The 19,223-nt window shown below is 34.0% G+C and overlaps 1 protein-coding gene across 1 annotated transcript; it reads right to left on the reverse strand.

Moving 5' to 3' along the window:
* Positions 1 to 15,655: 15,655 nt before the first annotated feature.
* Positions 15,656 to 18,839, reverse strand: LOC125852197 (uncharacterized). The gene is made up of 2 exons (XM_049531921.1): positions 17,322 to 18,839; positions 15,656 to 17,101 (listed from the first exon to the last, which is right to left on the reverse strand). Exons 1-2 carry the CDS (start codon positions 18,837 to 18,839, stop codon positions 15,656 to 15,658), a joined length of 2,964 nt encoding a protein of 987 aa, XP_049387878.1.
* Positions 18,840 to 19,223: the final 384 nt, after the last annotated feature.

The following is a 19,223-nucleotide window of genomic DNA, read 5'->3' on the forward strand; positions in this document are numbered from 1 at the left end:
CTAACTATAATTTGCTGTACATTTTATCCAAAATTATGGACCTAACAAAATAAATTGTACCAAAAAACAGTTCATCAAAAAAAATTTATATTTTTCATCTGGTGTCTAGTTCTTATATTGGAGTCTGATTAATTTGACTTCGTATTGCATAGGCCCTATTCGAAAGAAATAACGCTCTCTATCGAATATTTTATCATAATTAAGACTTCAATTCAAAATATCTAATTAAGGGAGGAATAACATCATCTACTGAATCTGCACTACATCCTTCTGTCATTGTTCATCACATTTGCAAGAAACATATCAAATAAAAAATCTTATTATGTTTTTGTTTGACCAAAATTGTTGAGATCTTTCATTGGCAATGCACATGCCATTTTTTCTTCACCTTTATATATGTTATTAATTTGATTTGGAAAGGGGATTTGTCACTACTTCACTTGTCTTTATTCTCTCATATTTAGATTAATTTCACATAAAAACAAACTTAGTATAAATTGCATGAATGTCATAATTCATGCCATTAATGAGTGTAACAAAATTGATATTACAACTGTTTCTATATCTACATTTAGTAGAAAATAAAAATAGTCAAAGATTTGAATAATTAACTACAAATATAACAACTAATTAAGCTTCCACACAATAAAAAATTGCCAAGTTATCTATTTTAAGATCTGAACTATTAAAAAACCTAAAAAAACCCAGATGTCTTTGATGAACAAGGCCTAAAAACAAACATAAGTTTTTTTCTAAAATTAAGCTTTATACACCATATATCTGAAATTGTTCCAAAGTAAATCAACATTTCAAAAAAAGTAAAAGCAAATATATGTAAAATAGCAATGTCAAAATAAACATACCCCTAAAATTTTCATGCTAATCTTATCTTATCTTATCATTTGTAATCACCAAAAAGGAAATATTGGGGCGGTTTGTGGTCAATTTAATCATCATAGGATATAAAAATTGATGTGAATTAAAACTAATATGAGCACGTTTACAATATACATATTTACATAATATATGTAAGTGACATATTAAGAAACATTTATACATCTTTCATTTTAATGCACACTAATTGATACTCCACTTTTGCAAGAATCAATTTTTGTTATTGTTTTTAACCCTCCCCCCCACCCACCCACCCCACCCTTTTCTCCTAACCTTTTTTTTATACAAAAAATCAATAAAAAAATAAAATAAAGCAACACCAACTTGTTACTAATTTTTTGTAATTAATTAATGCCTCCAAATGAATCAGAGTCCTTGAAATTCTCACCTTGTAAATTCAGCTAAATCACATGGTTGCTTGGTCAGCTCCTTTGGCATATTCTCTTCTTTATTTTTTAATCACAAAAAAATACTATTGAATTTCATGGCTATGGTCAACCCCTAATTAACTTTATAACATCCACGATCAATATGAGTTGTGATAAGATGACTGAAATTTCTTCATCATTGATCAAAGATTTTCAATTAAAGTCTTAGGAGTTGTGAAAAATCTGTTGGGAGTGCCACCTTTACAAAATATATATTACAATATGCGAGAATCTAATTTAGTCAAATTTTAATTTGAATATCAGAACTCAAATTAATAAAAACATCACAAACCAAACATTTTTGTATATATACTTGTGTATATTTCAAACATATATAAAAATAATGGGGTCAGTCCAAAACTTGAGACAAATTGAATCTTCATTGGCCTGCTTTTGTAATCTGTGTGCATGTGCCTATTACTATTTGTCTAATTTTAGTGGTGGGGTGGGGTATGGTGGTGGGGGGTGGGGGAGGGGGAGCTATTAATTATGACCAATAGGAAAGTTCAATGTATGTTCTGTCCTTTTAGGTAAGGTCCCTTTTGTCCTCTAGGGGATTATTGTACAGAATATTAATTTATTTGTATCGAGTGTTTATATTAAATAATTATATGATATTTATCATTTAATTATGATCAAATGTAGTTGTTTATGCACCATGGTTAGTATTAAGTTCCACATTAATTGGGGAAATGAGTTGTGATCTTTTTATACAAATATTTTGGATCCTTCTTTTATGAGTTATCTTCTAAAATTGAGTTAGGTCAAAAGGTTATAGAATCGAATCTAATATTGATCCTTATTTCTTGTTGTTGTGTTTTTCAATGTTGAATTTTCGTAATTCGCGCTTGAGTTGCATCTCGCACGTGTGATGACTGAAATGTTATGTTTCATATTGATTGAGAAAATGAGTTGTGGTCTTCTTATATGATTTTGAGAATCAATTTCTCAAAAATAAAAATAACAGCCACTGAACACTAAAATCGCTCTTGTACGTCTTTAAAATATAGTCATTGTTATGACTTACGAAAGTTCGAATTTCATAGATACGTAACTTCATGAAAATATTTTAGAATTTCATCGATGAATTTGAAACTCCAATTACAAAGACTGAAAAAATTTGTTTCATGAATATTACCCATCCTCATGAACTAGCTATCAGGATTGCATTAGGCGAAAGCGCCATAATTACAATTAAATAATAATAATAATAATTTATACTATATTTATTAAATTGATATAAATATCGAATACTAGTGAATGTTTTTCTTTTAAATCTCGTGGCAAATATACAATCGAAAGAACTCACTAGTAGCCTGTAGCCGTCCAACCTCTGTTTTCATTGCCTTTTGTAGGGCCAAGAAATTATTGCAACACTCAGAAACAAAATATTCAAATTAATTTTAATTGATCCTATAGAGCTAATACACAAACAAATAAACACATGGGGTTTTAGTTCTCCGTCCGGGCCATTTCAATTTGTTTGTTTTATTTTGTAATTCTTTAATTTAAACTTTTTACAAGATTTAGATCACGTGATTAACAAACATTTTAATATGTTCTACATATCTTTAGCTTAAAACTATACGATTCAGAAGTCTTCTTTACTTTTTTATATTATGTATCAAATTTAAATCAGATATATAGATTAAAACGAAAAAAATATTTGAGGATGGGAGGGAGGGGGGGGGGGGNATACAATCGAAAGAACTCACTAGTAGCCTGTAGCCGTCCAACCTCTGTTTTCATAGCCTTTTGTAGGGCCAAGAAATTATTGCAACACTTGGAAACAAAATATTCAAATTGGTTTTAATTGATCCTATAGAGCTAATACACAAACAAACACATGGGGTTTTAGTACTCCGTCCGGCCGTTTCAATTTGTTTGTTTTATTTTACAACTCTTTAGTTTTAATTTTTTACACAATTTCGATCACGTGATTAACAAATATTTTAATATATTCTACATATCTTTAGTTTAAAACTATACGATTCAGAAGTCTTCTTTACTTTCTTATATTTTGTATCAAATTTAAATCAGATATATATAAATTAAAACGAAAAAAAATATTTGAGGGTGGGGAGGGAGGAGGGGGGAGGGGGTTGATAATGTGTAGATTTGGTCAGCAGAGTGGGTTGGATATGGGGATTAGAGAAAATAGTGAAAGATGATTTGTTGCCCCACTTACTCTGAGCTTTGATCAAACTGCATGTGATGTGTCTTTGCAAAAACAATTTATATTTACCTATAACATTTTCTATTCACTACTGGTATCCAAGGAACATTCATCATGTATAATTAGCTACAAACTATAATTGATATGAAATATTTGTTGCATTAAAAAAAGTGAATTTATCATATATATACTTTTCCTTTGTTTACTTTTACTTTTATCACATTTCATGACTATCCAAGGATTATATTGCGTAAATTAGCTACAAACTATAATTGATATAAAATATTTGTTGCATTAAAAAAAAGTGAATTTATCATATATATACTTTTCCTTTGCTTACTTTTACTTTTATCACATTTCATGACTATCCGAGGATTATATTGCGTAAATTTTAACTGATAATTTAAGATGTATTTTCTAAAAAATATAACGTGACTACTATTATGGTGCGGCGTGGGGGTTGGGATATGGTGGTGGGGTGTGGAACAACTTGCTAGAAATGAGATATAGGGAGATTTTCGAAAATGACTTCTCTATATATTTTCCAAAAAAATAAGGAAAACATGGTTTAAAAAGATACTTTTTCAAGATATCTAAGATAATCAAATATGATTTTTCCTCATCTCAAGGATGACTGAGTTGGTTGAGTAACTTATCTCTCAAAAAAAAAATTCAGACTTTCTCGATCATGCGACTTGTTTCGTATAATTTACCTCTCTCCAAAGGTAGATCTAATTAAGATTTCTAAAACATGAATATATTATTAAAGAAAGAAAATAAAAATAAAAATATATTTATCGGGAAAGAATATCCTTACTCATTTGCATAAATAACTTAGTATTCAATGAGGTGTACCAAAAAAAAATTTTGGAACATGAATGTCAGCAAAAAGTATCAGCCTAATTCTATCGAATATGTACATAACATATTTTGTTTAGCTAGTGAAGAAATCGTGGATTCATGTGCGCACAACAATTTTTATATTAAATTCACATTTGCTTCTCCTATATAATTTTCGAGCTATTACACATAATTTATCTTATGCACATACACTCAAATAATAACGGTTGCGAACTTGCTAGCCAACGAAAAAAATGATTTCCTCCATGATAATAACACTACCCTAAACTAATGAATCTTTAATTTACTCACTTTCTTGTAAAGGAAATATTTACCTACCTTTACTATTTACATTAAATTTAAACAATTTAAACTCATTTATTTATGATTAAGTGATAAATGTTTATATGTATTACACATATCTCATTCATTTGTTGTAGGTAATGAATAATAAGTACTATGGCATAGGAGAAGTTGGAGACCTAACTTTTTTATTTTACTACGTAAGATAGCGTAAAGATTGAATCTTTTTGACTTTTCTAAATATATTTTTTTTAATCTTAAATCTGTACTTAGTGAAAATGTTGATTTCACCTATTATATTAATTTTTTTTTCCTCTATTAGATTTTTGTCAAAAATCTTCAACGTACTGCAAGAAAGGAGAAAAACATGTATGACACAGTAATTGTGAGTAAAAAAATTGAATTTTTTTATGGTCAACTTGCTAATTTAATGTTAAAATATAAAGTGAAAAAAAAGCAAGCATTTATTCATAAGAAAATAACAGAAGAGCATGTAGACAGAAAAGCAAACAGATCTTATAGAGATGGGTAAAATGGAAGAAATTGTCTTCTTTTTGTTCAATTTTTTTTTTTAAAAAAATAATTTCAAAATCAATTTTTATTTATTTTCTAAACTATAATATTAGGGAGACAGCCAGCCATGTCCAATTTGGGTATTAAATGATAGCTTTGTCCTTTGTTATGTACTAGTGACTACTAATAACATTAAAGGGCACATCTTGTGTTTAATTAAATTAAATACTCTCATATTCACTTTTACTTGTCACTTAATCCTAAAATAGATTATCATTTTTACTTTTTATTTTTGACTTATCAAAAAAAGATGTATTTTTTTTCATGTTTTACTCTCAGCATTAAATACTTATTTTTTAAATCATTTCCCAAGACCTAATACTATGTCTGTGTGTGTGATGGGTGTTTCAAATCAAACAATGACAAGTAAAAATGAACGAAAAGAGTATTACACAAGCTTCAACATTAGCACTCCATTCGGCCTCCGATCTGTTCACGTTTACAAGTCCACTATACTACCAATATAAAAAAGATAGTTTCATATAGGGGTGTACAAAATCGAACCGAAAACCAAACCAAACCGCAAATCGAGTCAAATCGGAAAAAAACCCCGACTAGTGGTTTGGTTTGACTTGGTTTGGTATTAGAAAAAAAACCCGACTATATTTGGGTTGGTTTGGTTTTAACTAAAAAAAACACAATCCGAGACCAAACCAACCTGACATTATAAATGTAATTTTAAAATTTTATTTTATACATAAAAATATTTACTTTGATATAATTTTAAAATATTTCTTATAATATTTCATAATTTTTATCTTTTAATATATTATTTTAAGTTTAAAACTTAGAATTCGGAATGGTCTAATAAAGATTATAGTTCATAGATGTTGATAATTATAATAAAACTTAAATCAAAATCAAATTAATACTAATGCAAAAAGAAAATCAATTCAACACTAAGAATGGCAATAATATTGAATATTTATTCTTTAGTTTTACATTGGTTTAGACAATTAAAATACATAATCTAATTTTAATTTTTCTTAAATATTTAGTAANATCGGAAAAACCCCCTGACTAGTGGTTTGGTTTGACTTGGTTTGGTATTAGAGAAAAACCCGACTATATCTGAGTTGGTTTGGTTTTAACTAAAAAAAACACAATCCGAGACCAAACCAACCTGACATTATATATGTAATTTTAAAATTTTATTTTATACATAAAAATATTTACTTTGATATAATTTTAAAATATTTCTTATAATATTTCATAGTTTTTATCTTTTAATATATTATTTTAAGTTTAAAACTTAGAATTCGGAATGGTCTAATAAAGATTAGAGTTCATAGATGTTGATAATTATAATAAAACTTAAATCAAAATCAAATTAATACTAATGCAAAAGAAAATCAATTCAACACTAAGAATGACAATAATATTGAATATTCGTTCTTTAGTTTTACATTGGTTTAGACAATTAAAATACATAATCTAATTTTAATTTTCCTTAAATATTATGTAATGTAACTAATACTTATTAAACTTATTATTTTAGCATGATTTAATACTTTTAAATTATGATCATTTTCATTATGACTTGTTAATTTGCAATATTTATTTTATATGATGATTTCATAATTATTTTTTATTGAATATTTTAGTGTCATCAGTACTCATCTCACATTTTGTGTTATTTTCTTAAGAAACTAACACCTTAGATAGTTGTATTTTGGTTGGACTAAAGAAATATTTGAAGCACAAGTTAATTATATGTTTGTATGCCAACTTTACCGAAAAAATCCAAAAATCTGAAAAAATTCGAGGTTTATTAGTTTGGTTTGCTATATAAATTTAAAAATTCGACACAATGGTTTGATTTGGTATTTGAAAACCCCGAACCAACCCGAGGTAGAAAAGCCCGAAAAAATCCGAATTTTATTAGTTTGGTTTGATTTATAAATTAAATTTTTTTTACACAAATGATTTGGTTTGATATTTGAAAAACCCGAACCAACCCGGTCATATACACCCCTAGTTCCACAATCGATTACTTTTGAAGTGATTATATAAGTAAATATTCTTTATGATAAGTAAATATTAGCAACATAATATATAGTGCAAACTACGTACATTGATAATATTAAAATTATACACAAACAGTGCGTATAATGTAAGTGTGGACATGAATATACTTTGCATGTGACTAACTAGGCAAAAACGTATTTAATTAACACCAATATCTGCATATTCAACGGTCATGCAATTATAAAAATATTTATAAAAACAGAGAGGAAAAAAGAAGCAGCTCTTATTATATATGGTATATGTTGAATTCTTTGAACTTTTTTTGTGTGTTTATTTTTTCGTATTTTAAACACTTTAAATAAAAAATCTAACTTCAACTTTACTGTGTGAATACATAGTCCGTGGCAGATCTAGGATTTTAAGGTTGTGAGTGCTCTTAAAGTGGCGGAATAAAAAATATAAAAAAGACAGGTTGACAATGAAAATCGAACCCGGGCTCAACAACACTAAAAGAGCCTTAAGCACCCACCAAAGACCCAAAGGATCAATCAAATCATTTGTTCATTGGGTGTTCTATGTTAATTTTATACAAATAACTCTTAATTTCTACATAGATATATATATTTTGAGACGAGGTTAATGGGTGCTCGAGCACCCAATGGACCGCAACAAATCAATAATCATTCAACACATCTCTCTCAAAAATAATGATACAAGACAATTTACTCAGACATATAGGACTATATTCCATAAGAAATTAATTATTAATTGCAGAGTCAGAATAATTTTTTTCTTCTATGAAGATTTCAAATATTATAAAAATACTTTAAGCTATAAAAGGTTATACTACTACAACAACGACTATATATTAGTGTCATTTCTTAAAGTAGGGTTTGGGGAGAGTAGTATGTACTCAAACCTTACACTTATCTACCTTCAAACTATTTCTGATAGATGCACACCTCAAGGAAAAAACAGTTCAAAAAAATATAGAGAAAGAAATAACAGAAATAAATAAGTCATGAAAAACTACTATAGCTATAAAAGGTTATATTTGCATTAATTTTTGTAGTTATTAAATATTTAAATTTTAGTTAAAAAATTTAAGGATTGATCTAATATACACCAAAAATGGATGTGTTTCACTTGTACTCTGGACCAGATATTGTGCGCAAAGGCCCAGAAAGCATACGGGCAAAACAAAAGCACTGTATGATTTTGGGCCGGATCTTAATTTGGGCCCAAAGGTTAGTTAACTTATGCCTCGTCTAGCAAAAGATTTGTACGACTAATTTATATTTTGCAAGTATTCCGAATACAACATATCTAGTGTAATTCACAAGTAAGGTCTGAAAAGGGTGTAGTGTAAACAACTTTACCTTTACAGTAAGAAAATAGATATGTTGTTTTTTATCAAGTAAAATATATCAAAAAGTTAAGTATTTAAAACAACTACAATAATAAAGAATTTGTGCCAAAAATAATAAAACGTATCTTATGTCACAAACGTCTAATATAGAGAGAAGTATCAAAAACACCCCTAAACTTGACGTGAATTATTAGTTTCATTTCCAAACTATTGACAACCTTAAAAACACCTCGTTATTTGACTAACTGAATTAAATACACCTTCGATCTTGCAATATGAGTGAAATACACCCCTAAATTCTTGTCAAGTTTAGGGTTTCTTGTAACATATCGCAATTTGAAATAGCTAGGAAGAAGCTAAAAACTGGAAATAGTCATTTTAGGAAATAATGAAAATCTGAAAATTTGTCTAAAGTTAGGAAAAATTGAGTTTTAGCCAACTTCAAACGGTCATAATTTCTAGCTCAGGATGAGTTGGAGGTGCTTCCAGATATGGTAGGAAATATCTTGGAATAATCTTTCCAAAGCCGCTGAGTTTGCGCAATTCTGAGTTTGTATGAGTGAGTTATGCCCTTTGGAAGTTGGGCTGTTGGAATTAGGAAAGTTCAAATCCGGATTTTTGAAGGGTACTTTGGTCTTTTCCTTACCCAACTTAATTAATTCATTTTTAGGAGTTTAATTGAGGTAAAGTCAGATTTCAGTCAGTTTTAGAAAGGTGAATTTCACGCTAGGGCTTGGAGAAAGGAGAAAAGAGGAGAAAGGAGAAGAACGTCCAAGATTTGTCGAGATTAGCTTGTGGCTTTCGTCGGGGGTGATCCCTACAAGGTATGTGAGATCACATAGCGTTGGGTTAGTTCACCCACGCGCCAATCATGATTCAATTTCAGTGAAGTTATTAGATTTGAAAGTAAATCCTTGAGTTCTTGATAATTTTTCGTTTGAATTCTTGTGGGTTGTGTTAATTGGAGTTTCTTGAGATTGATTCACGTTTTTAGGTTTGATTTTGAGTAGAATCTGATGTACTTTGAACATATAATCGATTCTAAGTGTTTGGGGAAAGAACCCATGGAGTTTAGAGGGTTTAGAGCTGGAAATCGAAGAAGAAATTTCGTCGGTCAAAATTTGGCACTGCCTCCGCGTCGCTGAGCCATTCCCCAGATCTGGGAAAAATCATTTCACGGAGAGGAGCGGTCACGGAGCGTTTTGCCTCAAAAGTCGCTTTAGAAACTAAAATTTAAATCTCTCCGCATCGCGGACCCACTCTCAAATATTAATTTTTGGTTTTTTCTCATGTTTAGCTATCTAAAATCGTTCCTAAACACCATGAGATCTTTTCAATCACAAATCAAAATCCTTGAATCCATAATTCAATACAAGGACCAGTTAAGAGTCAAGTCAAGAGTAGTTAGGATCAAAGTCGAGAAAAGTTCTTATAGTTTTACAAAAGTCTTTTCCAAATGTTTTAACTTTGTTTTAAGACTTAAAGTTCAAGTTGAGTAAAGAGTAAAGTTTGAAGTCCATTTCTTCAAAAGTATATGGGGACTATGTATTCCCAAAGGGTTTAAAATGTTTTCACATTTTGACAAGAAAGGAAACCTCGATTTTCAAAAGGCATTCATGCTAGTTTTCAGAAAAGAGTAATCGATTTTTAAATAAAGCAAGAGGGGAAACTTTGATTTCCAAGATAGCCTTTGAGCACTAATCTCAAATCACAGAAAAAGTATGTTTTTAAACCTAAAGAGCTAGTATCATATTTTGAAAGTAGTATCGAGCACCGATATGGGGGAGCGTTCAGATAACCCACATCCCCCATAAACGATGTAGCCATCATGGGTAGAAAAGGGTCATACTTTTTAGATGAACCCTTAGTGTTTTTTAGCATAAACTAGTGAATCCACTTAGTAGTTCAGATCATATACCCTTGGCAAAGTATAGGATGCCTTGGCAGTGTGAGGTAAAATGTTGTATCATCACTATAACTCTTAAGTGATGGTTGCCGGATAGAAAAATTCCACAGAAGTTAATTGTATTCTTATATACACAGTTATTTGTATTTTAACATACATTTCAGAGTTTTAGTGTATATTTGCATACACACAGAGTTGACATCATGTTTTAAACAACTTTTCTTTATATTACACTTGTTTTAAACTGTTTTATATTGAAATGAGTTCAATTATGTTGAGTTGAGTTGAGTTAGGTAAGTTCTTCAGTTTCCTTTCAAATTTTTTTCAAGCTTAAGTTGTGTTTAGCATTCCAACTCGCATACTCGTATATTCAATGTACTGATGCCAGTTGGCCTGCATAGTCTTATGATGCAGACGCAGGTAACTAGGATCGGCATCCAGCGCATCGTTGATCCAGTGAGCAGTTTAGAGTCTGTTGGTGAGCCTATTTGCATTCCGGAGGACTCTTTTTATTTCGCGTTCAGTATTTCATTGTTAGGATGATTGGGGGTCTTGTCCCAACATCCCTCTTTGTTTTAGAGGCTTCATAGACAGTTAGTAGTTCTGTTGTCTTGACATTATCATTTCTTATGTTAAGACTTGGGTTGCCATTTTTGGCCAAGTCTCGGTTATTTCATTATTCAGTTGAGTTAAATGCATTTGATCATTGTAATAATGCTTAGAGTCTTCCGCTGAGTAAGGAAGCCAGGCCAAGGGTTCGCTTGGGGCCAGCAATGGTTCTCGAGTGCCAGCCACGTCCAGGGTATAGGCTTGGGGAGTGACAGTTTTCAACTCTTCTCTTGACTTTTTATTAAGAGCTCCATGCTCCCACAAGAGTTTGAGACTACTTGTTATGTCATGTGGCAGATTGAGGTGTGTATCACACGTGTATCTAAGTTTAGTTAATCATGTAGGGGGAGGGGTGTTTTTAAGTCTGTTAATGGTTCAAGGTTGAAACTAATAATTTGCGTCAAGCTCAAAGGTGTTTTCAATGTTTCTCTCTAATACTCCATTTGTCCCTAATTACTTGTCCACTTTTGAATTGACACACCTATTAAGAAAACAATTATTGACATAGTGAGTTTACCATTATACCCCTATTAATTATGAAATGAATGAATTAAAAACTTAGGATTTTCAAGAAGTTATACTTTTTTCAAAGTAATTAATTGAGGGTATAATAGGTAAAAAAAATTTGTCCTTTCTTGATTTATCAAAATGGACAAGTAATTAAGGGATAACTATAAAAGAAAAAATGGACAAGTAATTAGGGATAGAGAGAGTATATGTACTAATATTTTGTAGGGAAAATGGTCAAAATTACCTCTCAACTTTATATTATTGGTTGACTTTACCCTTACCGTTAAAAACAAGCCGTCAATAAACTTAACAAATATACCCCTCCTTGGACAGAAACCCCCAAATCAATTGAAATTACCCGATTTTAATTGAAATTATCCAATTTCCTTTTTAACCCGAACCAAAACCCAACCCACTACGCTAAACAAAACTCATAACAAATTAACCCATTTCCAATCTTCTTCATCTACCACTCAGTTTGGATCATTGTTACTCATTGTATTGTATTGTATCGTTATCATACCTACGATGTTTGTTTTGATTGTTACTTAAAATGTATTGTATTGTATTGTATTGTTAAATTTCGTTGTTACGTAACAATGAAAATACCTATTTTATGGAACAACCGATTTGGTGTGTTCCCATTGTTACTTAATTTATTTTTCTAATTATATCCTTACATAATATTTCATAATACTTTTTTACCCTTTACCCTATATTATTTAATTTTAGTCAAACCTCTTACCCTAGAATAATTAAATATATTTTAGTAAATTTATAAATTACAATACCAATATGATACAGTCAAATCAAACAATAAAAATGTTATTAAACAACAAACAATACAACGTAGCCAATCATTGTATTTATCATACAATACAATATAGTACATTATGAAACAATGAGTAACAATGATCCAAACAGAGTGTAAGTGTTCTTCCCCTTCTTCTCACTGTTCTTGGCTAAGTACCCTAAGAACACTCACAATCTTTATCATAGCTAACACATAAATCCTACCCTGTCTAACAAAATCAATCGACAAGTTGATATTTATCATCAACCAACGAAAAAATCGGAGATAATGTATGCAAATCGGTTGTTTGTGCACTTACCACGCGTGGACCCCTCCTCCCCCACCCCCGCCACAAAGAACATTCGTCATCCAACCCAAAGAGATAATTTACACAAATTCGGTTGTTTGTGTTTCTTTTGTTTTGGCAGATTTATTTCTTTATATTGGGACTTGAAAATCCGTAAGTTGCCATCCAGTGGTGAACAGTGAGAAAAAGGGAAGAACACTGAGATGAAGAAGATTGGAAATGAGTTAATTTGTTATGGGCTTTATTTAGTGAGTAAATGACATATATATACAACTGTTATGGAAAATTAGCAACAAATAGCCCATAATTAAATAGCATTTAATAGACAAAAAAGAGCGAGCACAAATTAGCCCATATTAACAAGCAGCATACTAATAGGGTTTTCTTTTCTTTTTCTTTTTCTTTTTTTTAATTTTTCTTGTGAAATTAACCGCCACACATAACATTAAAAACAGAACGTGGGTAAACAGTTAACTAAATTATCTTTTATCACATAATTGGATTTTTATCACGTGAATGAACAATCATGTATACAATGCATGCATGTATACATATCCGTGTATTCATTCACTAAAAATGTAAACATTGAATCGAATAATCTTTTATCACATGAATGAGTTTTTATCATTTGAATGAACAATCATGTATACAAAAATTCATGTATACATATCCATGTATTCATTCACTAAAAATTTGTATACATTCCAGATTCTTCCTTCAGTGTGTAAATGAGGATTGCACTTGGAAATTAAAATGCTCAGCATTACACAAGTCAAAAATATTCAAAGCATGACTAAAATTTGAAGTTTTGGGTGGAGATTCAATAAAATCAGAATGAAAATCTCCTTTTTTAGAAATAATTCTAGGAATATTTTCTTAACCGTGGCAATTGATACCCACAATCAATTACTATCTCCTTAATTTTCGCCCAAATATAAGAACTTTCAACTTGAAAAATTAAAAAACCAAGAAAAAAATTAACAACAATATAAAAAGTGAAGACATGCAAATCTTCTAGAGAAGATATAACATCAACTTCTAACACTTTTGTTTAAAAGGATTGAAGAAGAATGATATAAATGTTTACATTATCAATAAATATTCATCAATCAAAGAAAATATGTATATGAGAAAAGAGGAGAAAAAAAAGGGAACAAAGTCTCACTTCCCAATAAAACTGTTGTCACTAACTTAAAAAATAATTAATATAAATATAAATTACTTCCCATATATTAGCGTGGGCCAAAAGGGCCAAAATATGCCAATTTTAATTTTAAAAAACCTTTTTTTGTTATAAAAATAAAAAGGGGCTATATGTTGCCAATTAGTTAAAAGAGAGTATATGTTGTGCCATTTTTTCTTGTTTTTTAGTTTAGTGGGTTGGATTCTTGTTCAGGTTAAAAAAGAATTGGATAAGTGGAACGATAAGGATCCCAAGTAGTATATTATAAACTAACACTTCCAAGTTGCTTACAAAATAGATCTAAAACTTGAAGGAAACAGAAATAATACAAAAGCATTAATAAGGATAAAGAAGGTGATGAGGATGAGAAGATTACAGAGATGAGAATAAGAAATTGATATAACTTGTTCACTACCCTACTCATCCTCATTTTAGCTACTTATACTAACTCTCAGTACTTGTGTGGCCCTTCACGTGATTTGCCCCAGTCACAACATAATCAATTAATTTCTTAGGTGCAGTCCTCAGACGCGTGCTTCTCCTTGGTGTCCCACTCAAGTTATCCAGCTCGGCAGAATGTGGGTCCACAACATTACTCCCTTCCGAATTCAGAACCTTGTCCTCAAGGTTCATAGATGATAGTGGCAAATCAGAATTTGATTCAGTCAATTGTAGAGGAGTCACTTGATTCTCAGGCTGTCCAATACAACGCTTGAGCAATGAAACGTGAAAAACAGGATGAATCTTCGCGGCCTCCGGAAGGTCAAGTTTGTAAGCAACTGCTCCTATTTTCTTGAGGACCTGAAAGGGTCCAAAAAACTTGCGCCCAAGTTTGTGGGAAGGCTGCCTGCGTAACGAATATTGGCGATATGGTTTGAGTTTGACATAAACCCAATCTCCCACTTGGAAATGGATGTCAGTGCGCGCCTTATCCGCATTAACTTTTATACGTTTCTGAGCCTTGGTCAGGTTCAACTTGAGCAACTGTAAAACTTCATCCCTCTGTAACAAGAACTGGTCCACCAGATCACTCGAACTATCTCCCATGACATAGCGAGTTATAGACGGCGGTTTGCGGCCATAGACTACCTCAAAAGGCGTCATGTCAGCTGAAGTTTGGAGGGCTGTGTTGTACCAAAATTCAGCCCAAGGCAGCATGGCAACCCAATCTTTTGGAGTGTCGGCCACAAAGCAACGTAGGTACTGCTCCAAGCATTTATTTAAAGCCTCTGATTGTCCATCGGTTTGTGGGTGATAGGCGATACTCATGGCAAGAGTAGTTCCTTGCAGCCGATGTATCTCCTGCCAAAAATCATGAATGAACCTAGGATCGCGATCAGTGACTATGGTGCGTGGAGGACCATGTAAGCGGATGATGTCAACCACAAAAGCCTCAGCCACTGTTCTGGCCGTGAAAGTAGATGGAAGTGAGATAAAGTGTCCGTATTTGGACAAACGATCTACCACTGTCATGACTGTTGATTTGCCTTTTGAACTAGGGAGACACGTGATAAAATCCATGGCAATGTCTTCAAAAACCAACTCGGGAATCGGGAGGGGTTGAAGAAGGCCTAAAGGGTGATGATTGATATCTTTCACCTGCTGGCAGATTTGACACGTGGAGACAAAAACTTTCACATCTTGCTTCATGTGTTTCCAGTAGAAATTAGAAGCCAAACGATGGTATGTGCGGGCAACTCCAGCATGCCCTCCAAGGGAAGATGCATGAAACTCCAATAGCAATTGTTGGCATAAGGAAGAACCTGAGGGAATAACCAGACGCCCATTGTAAAAGATTAACCCATCAAAGCTGGAACAGAGGTAGGGCTCGTGAGAATAGATTGCTTTAGAGCAAGCAACTCAGTATGGCTGGTATTAAGGTGTCTTAATTCCGTAAGAAGAGTGGGAACGCTCTTAGAGAGTGCCATGTAAATAACATCCGGAACTCTAGATAACGCATCCGCAACACCATTATGTCGGCCAGGTCGATAGATAATGGTGAAGTCATAGCCAACCAATTTTCTAAGCCATTTTTGTTGTTCAGGTGTCTGGATAGTTTGGGTGGTCAAGTTCTTAAGTGACTGTTGATCAGTCACGATGGTAAATTGGCGTCCCAACAAATATTGCCGCCACTTGCCAACAGCTTGAATGATGGCAAACATTTCCCTGTGATAGGTTGAAGCTTGTTGCATGCGTTTGCTAAGTTTTTGACTGAAAAAGGCCACTAGATGGCCATTTTGCGATAATATAGCTCCAATGCCGACGCCGGAGGCATCAGTTTCCAATTGGAAAGCTTTGCTAAAATCCGGAAGCGCCAAAACAGGGGTGGAGCTGAGACAAAGCCTTAATGCATCAAAAGCTGCCTGCTGGGGTACAGCCCACACAAAGGCCTCCTTACGTAACAAGTCAGTCAACGGTGCAGCTATGGATGCAAAATGATGAATAAACCGACGGTAGTACCCAGCCAGCCCTAAGAAACTCCGTACATCTTTCACAGAAAAAGGTGTAGGCCACTGCTGAATGATCGTAATTTTGGTTGGGTCTACTGCTAAACCAGCGGTAGTGATAACATGGCCTAAATAATCAACAGATGCTTGGCCAAAGACACATTTCGACCGCTTAGCAACCAATTTATGCTCCTGAAGCAATTGCAAGACTAACCGTAATTGTTCAAGATGGGCAGTCCAAGAAGGACTATAAATCAGAATGTCATCGAAAAAAACTAATACAAAGCGGCGCAAATACGGGCGAAATATATCATTCATGGTCGCTTGAAATGTGGAGGGAGCATTGGAGAGACCAAATGGCATAACAAGGAACTCGTAATGCCCTTCGTGAGTCCGAAATGCAGTCTTTTCGACGTCCCCTGAGCGGACCCGAATCTGATGATATCCCGATAACAAATCCAATTTAGAAAAAAATTGGGCACCATAAAGTTCATCAAAAAGCTCATCGATAGTGGGAATTGGAAATCTGTCACGCACTGTGACAGCGTTCAAGGCGCGATAATCCACACAAAAACGCCAAGTGCCATCATTTTTGCGAACTAAAAGAACAGGCGAAGAAAAAGGGCTGGTGCTGGGACGAATAACCCCATCACGAATCATATCACCAACTAATTGTTCCATGACATTCTTCTGGAAATAGGGATAGCGGTATGGGCGGACATTCACTGGTTCCGTCCCTGGTAGCAAATGGATGGTGTGATCTTGGGGTCGCACCGGTGGAAGGCCCTGAGGTTTCTGAAATACAGTTGAAAAATAGTCTAGTAAGGCAATAATATCCTGTGAAGTGTCGTCCCCTGCTGGTGGGGAATCCACCACCAATTTTAAATGGAAATAAGAAGAGATGGCATCAGTAGCTGATAAACGACGAAGGCTATGCAATTGGATGGGTTGCACATCTGGTGNAGTAAGGCAATAATATCCGGTGAAGTGTCGTCCCCTGCTGGTGGGGAATCACCACCAATTTTAAATGGAAATAAGAAGAGATGGCATCAGTAGCTGATAAACGACGAAGGCTATGCAATTGGATGGGTTGCACATCTGGTGGATCGCCATGCCAACTGTACCGCTGTCCATGATAGTTGAATTCAAAAATACGAGCCCCATAATCTGTGACCACAGGACCTAATGTAGCCATCCACGATGCCCCAATAACCAGATCAGCCCCATGGACAGCTAACACAAAGAAATCTAAATGAATAGTTGATCCCTGAACTGTCAATGGCACACCCTGACAAACACCGTCACACTTGAGAAGTTGTCCACTTCCCACCACTACAGAGAAAATAGGGACTGGCGTCACTGGGAGCTGGAGAAACTTGGCCACCCGGGACTGGATAAAATTATGTGTGCTACCGCCGTCAACAAGCACCTGTACCGGAGAACCAGTGACATGTCCGGTGAGACGAATCACATGATCTGAAACGCTGCCAGTCAAGGCATGATAGGAAATAGTGGAGTGAGCCTGAACCTCCAAACATTGAAGTTCCTCGGCGAGGACCTCATCAGCAATCACGGGCGTCGGCATAAGCAAAGGATCCTCGACCTCATATGACAAAAGCAACAATTGAGGGCCAGTCTTACAACGATGGCCGGCAGAAAACTTCTCATCACAATTGAAGCAAAGCCCTTTTTCCCGACGACTCTGCATCTCAGCTTGAGATAGGCGCTTAAAGGGAAGACGACCATTAGAGGGCGTCGTCGGCGCATTTGGAGCTGATTGGGATGTCGGCGTAGGCAACAAAGGTTGGGTCCGAGCAGAAGCGGGTCGGGGCGGCCCTTTTTCAGCTATAATACGTTGCTCCTGAATATGGGCTAGGTTAATGACTTGGTCCAACCGTGTGGGCTCATGAGCAGTAACAGCAGTTAGAATATCGGGTCGAAGGCCCGAAAGAAAGCATTCTACCAAAAACTCCTCAGGCAACGTCATCGTTTCATTCAAAACAGCTTCAAAACGACGCCGAAAGTCTGCAACTGTAGAAGTTTGCATCAACTTAGACAGACGAGCTTCTGGCGAAAGGACATGACGAGGACGAAAGCGACTAAGCAGTTTCTCTGTGAATCGAGGCCAATCACTCAACTGCTTATTACGATAGAGCCATCTATACCACTCCAAGGCTTCACCGTCAAGATAAAACGAAGCCAAGGTCAATTTATGTTCAGCGATAATACCGTAGAAATCAAAATAACGATCAGCCTGAAAGATCCAAGCGTCTGGCTGTGCACCATTAAAACGACCAAATTCAACCGGTGCCGGCTTATGGCGAACAGACATATGACCACTAGATGAACCACTAGTTATGCTAGAAGGTGGAGCAACCATCAGCGACGGCAAACGAGAGCTGAGATTTGCTACCTGAGCAGCAAGATCTTGAATCACTAACTGTTGACTTGCCAGGTGGGAACGAAGGTCAGCATCAGAAAGGCCAGAAGAGTCGGAACCGTCGGGAGCTATGAGTTTCGAATCTGGTGACATGATTGTCGGCACAATGAAAGCACCAATGGAACGATAAGGATCCCAAGTAGTATATTATAAACTAACACTTCCAAGTTGCTTACAAAATAGATCTAAAACTTGAAGGAAACAGAAATATTACAAAAGCATTAATAAGGATAAAGAAGGTGATGAGGATGAGAAGATTACAGAGATGAGAATAAGAAATTGATATAACTTGTTCACTACCCTACTCATCCTCATTTTAGCTACTTATACTAACTCTCAGTACTTGTGTGGCCCTTCACGTGATTTGCCCCAGTCACAACATAATCAATTAATTTCTTAGGTGCAGTCCTCAGACGCGTGCTTCTCCTTGGTGTCCCACTCAAGTTATCCAGCTCGGCAGAATGTGGGTCCACAACA

This window comes from Solanum stenotomum, unplaced genomic scaffold (genome assembly GCF_019186545.1).
Source record: "Solanum stenotomum isolate F172 unplaced genomic scaffold, ASM1918654v1 scaffold32793, whole genome shotgun sequence".
NCBI classification, from domain to species: domain Eukaryota; kingdom Viridiplantae; phylum Streptophyta; class Magnoliopsida; order Solanales; family Solanaceae; genus Solanum; species Solanum stenotomum.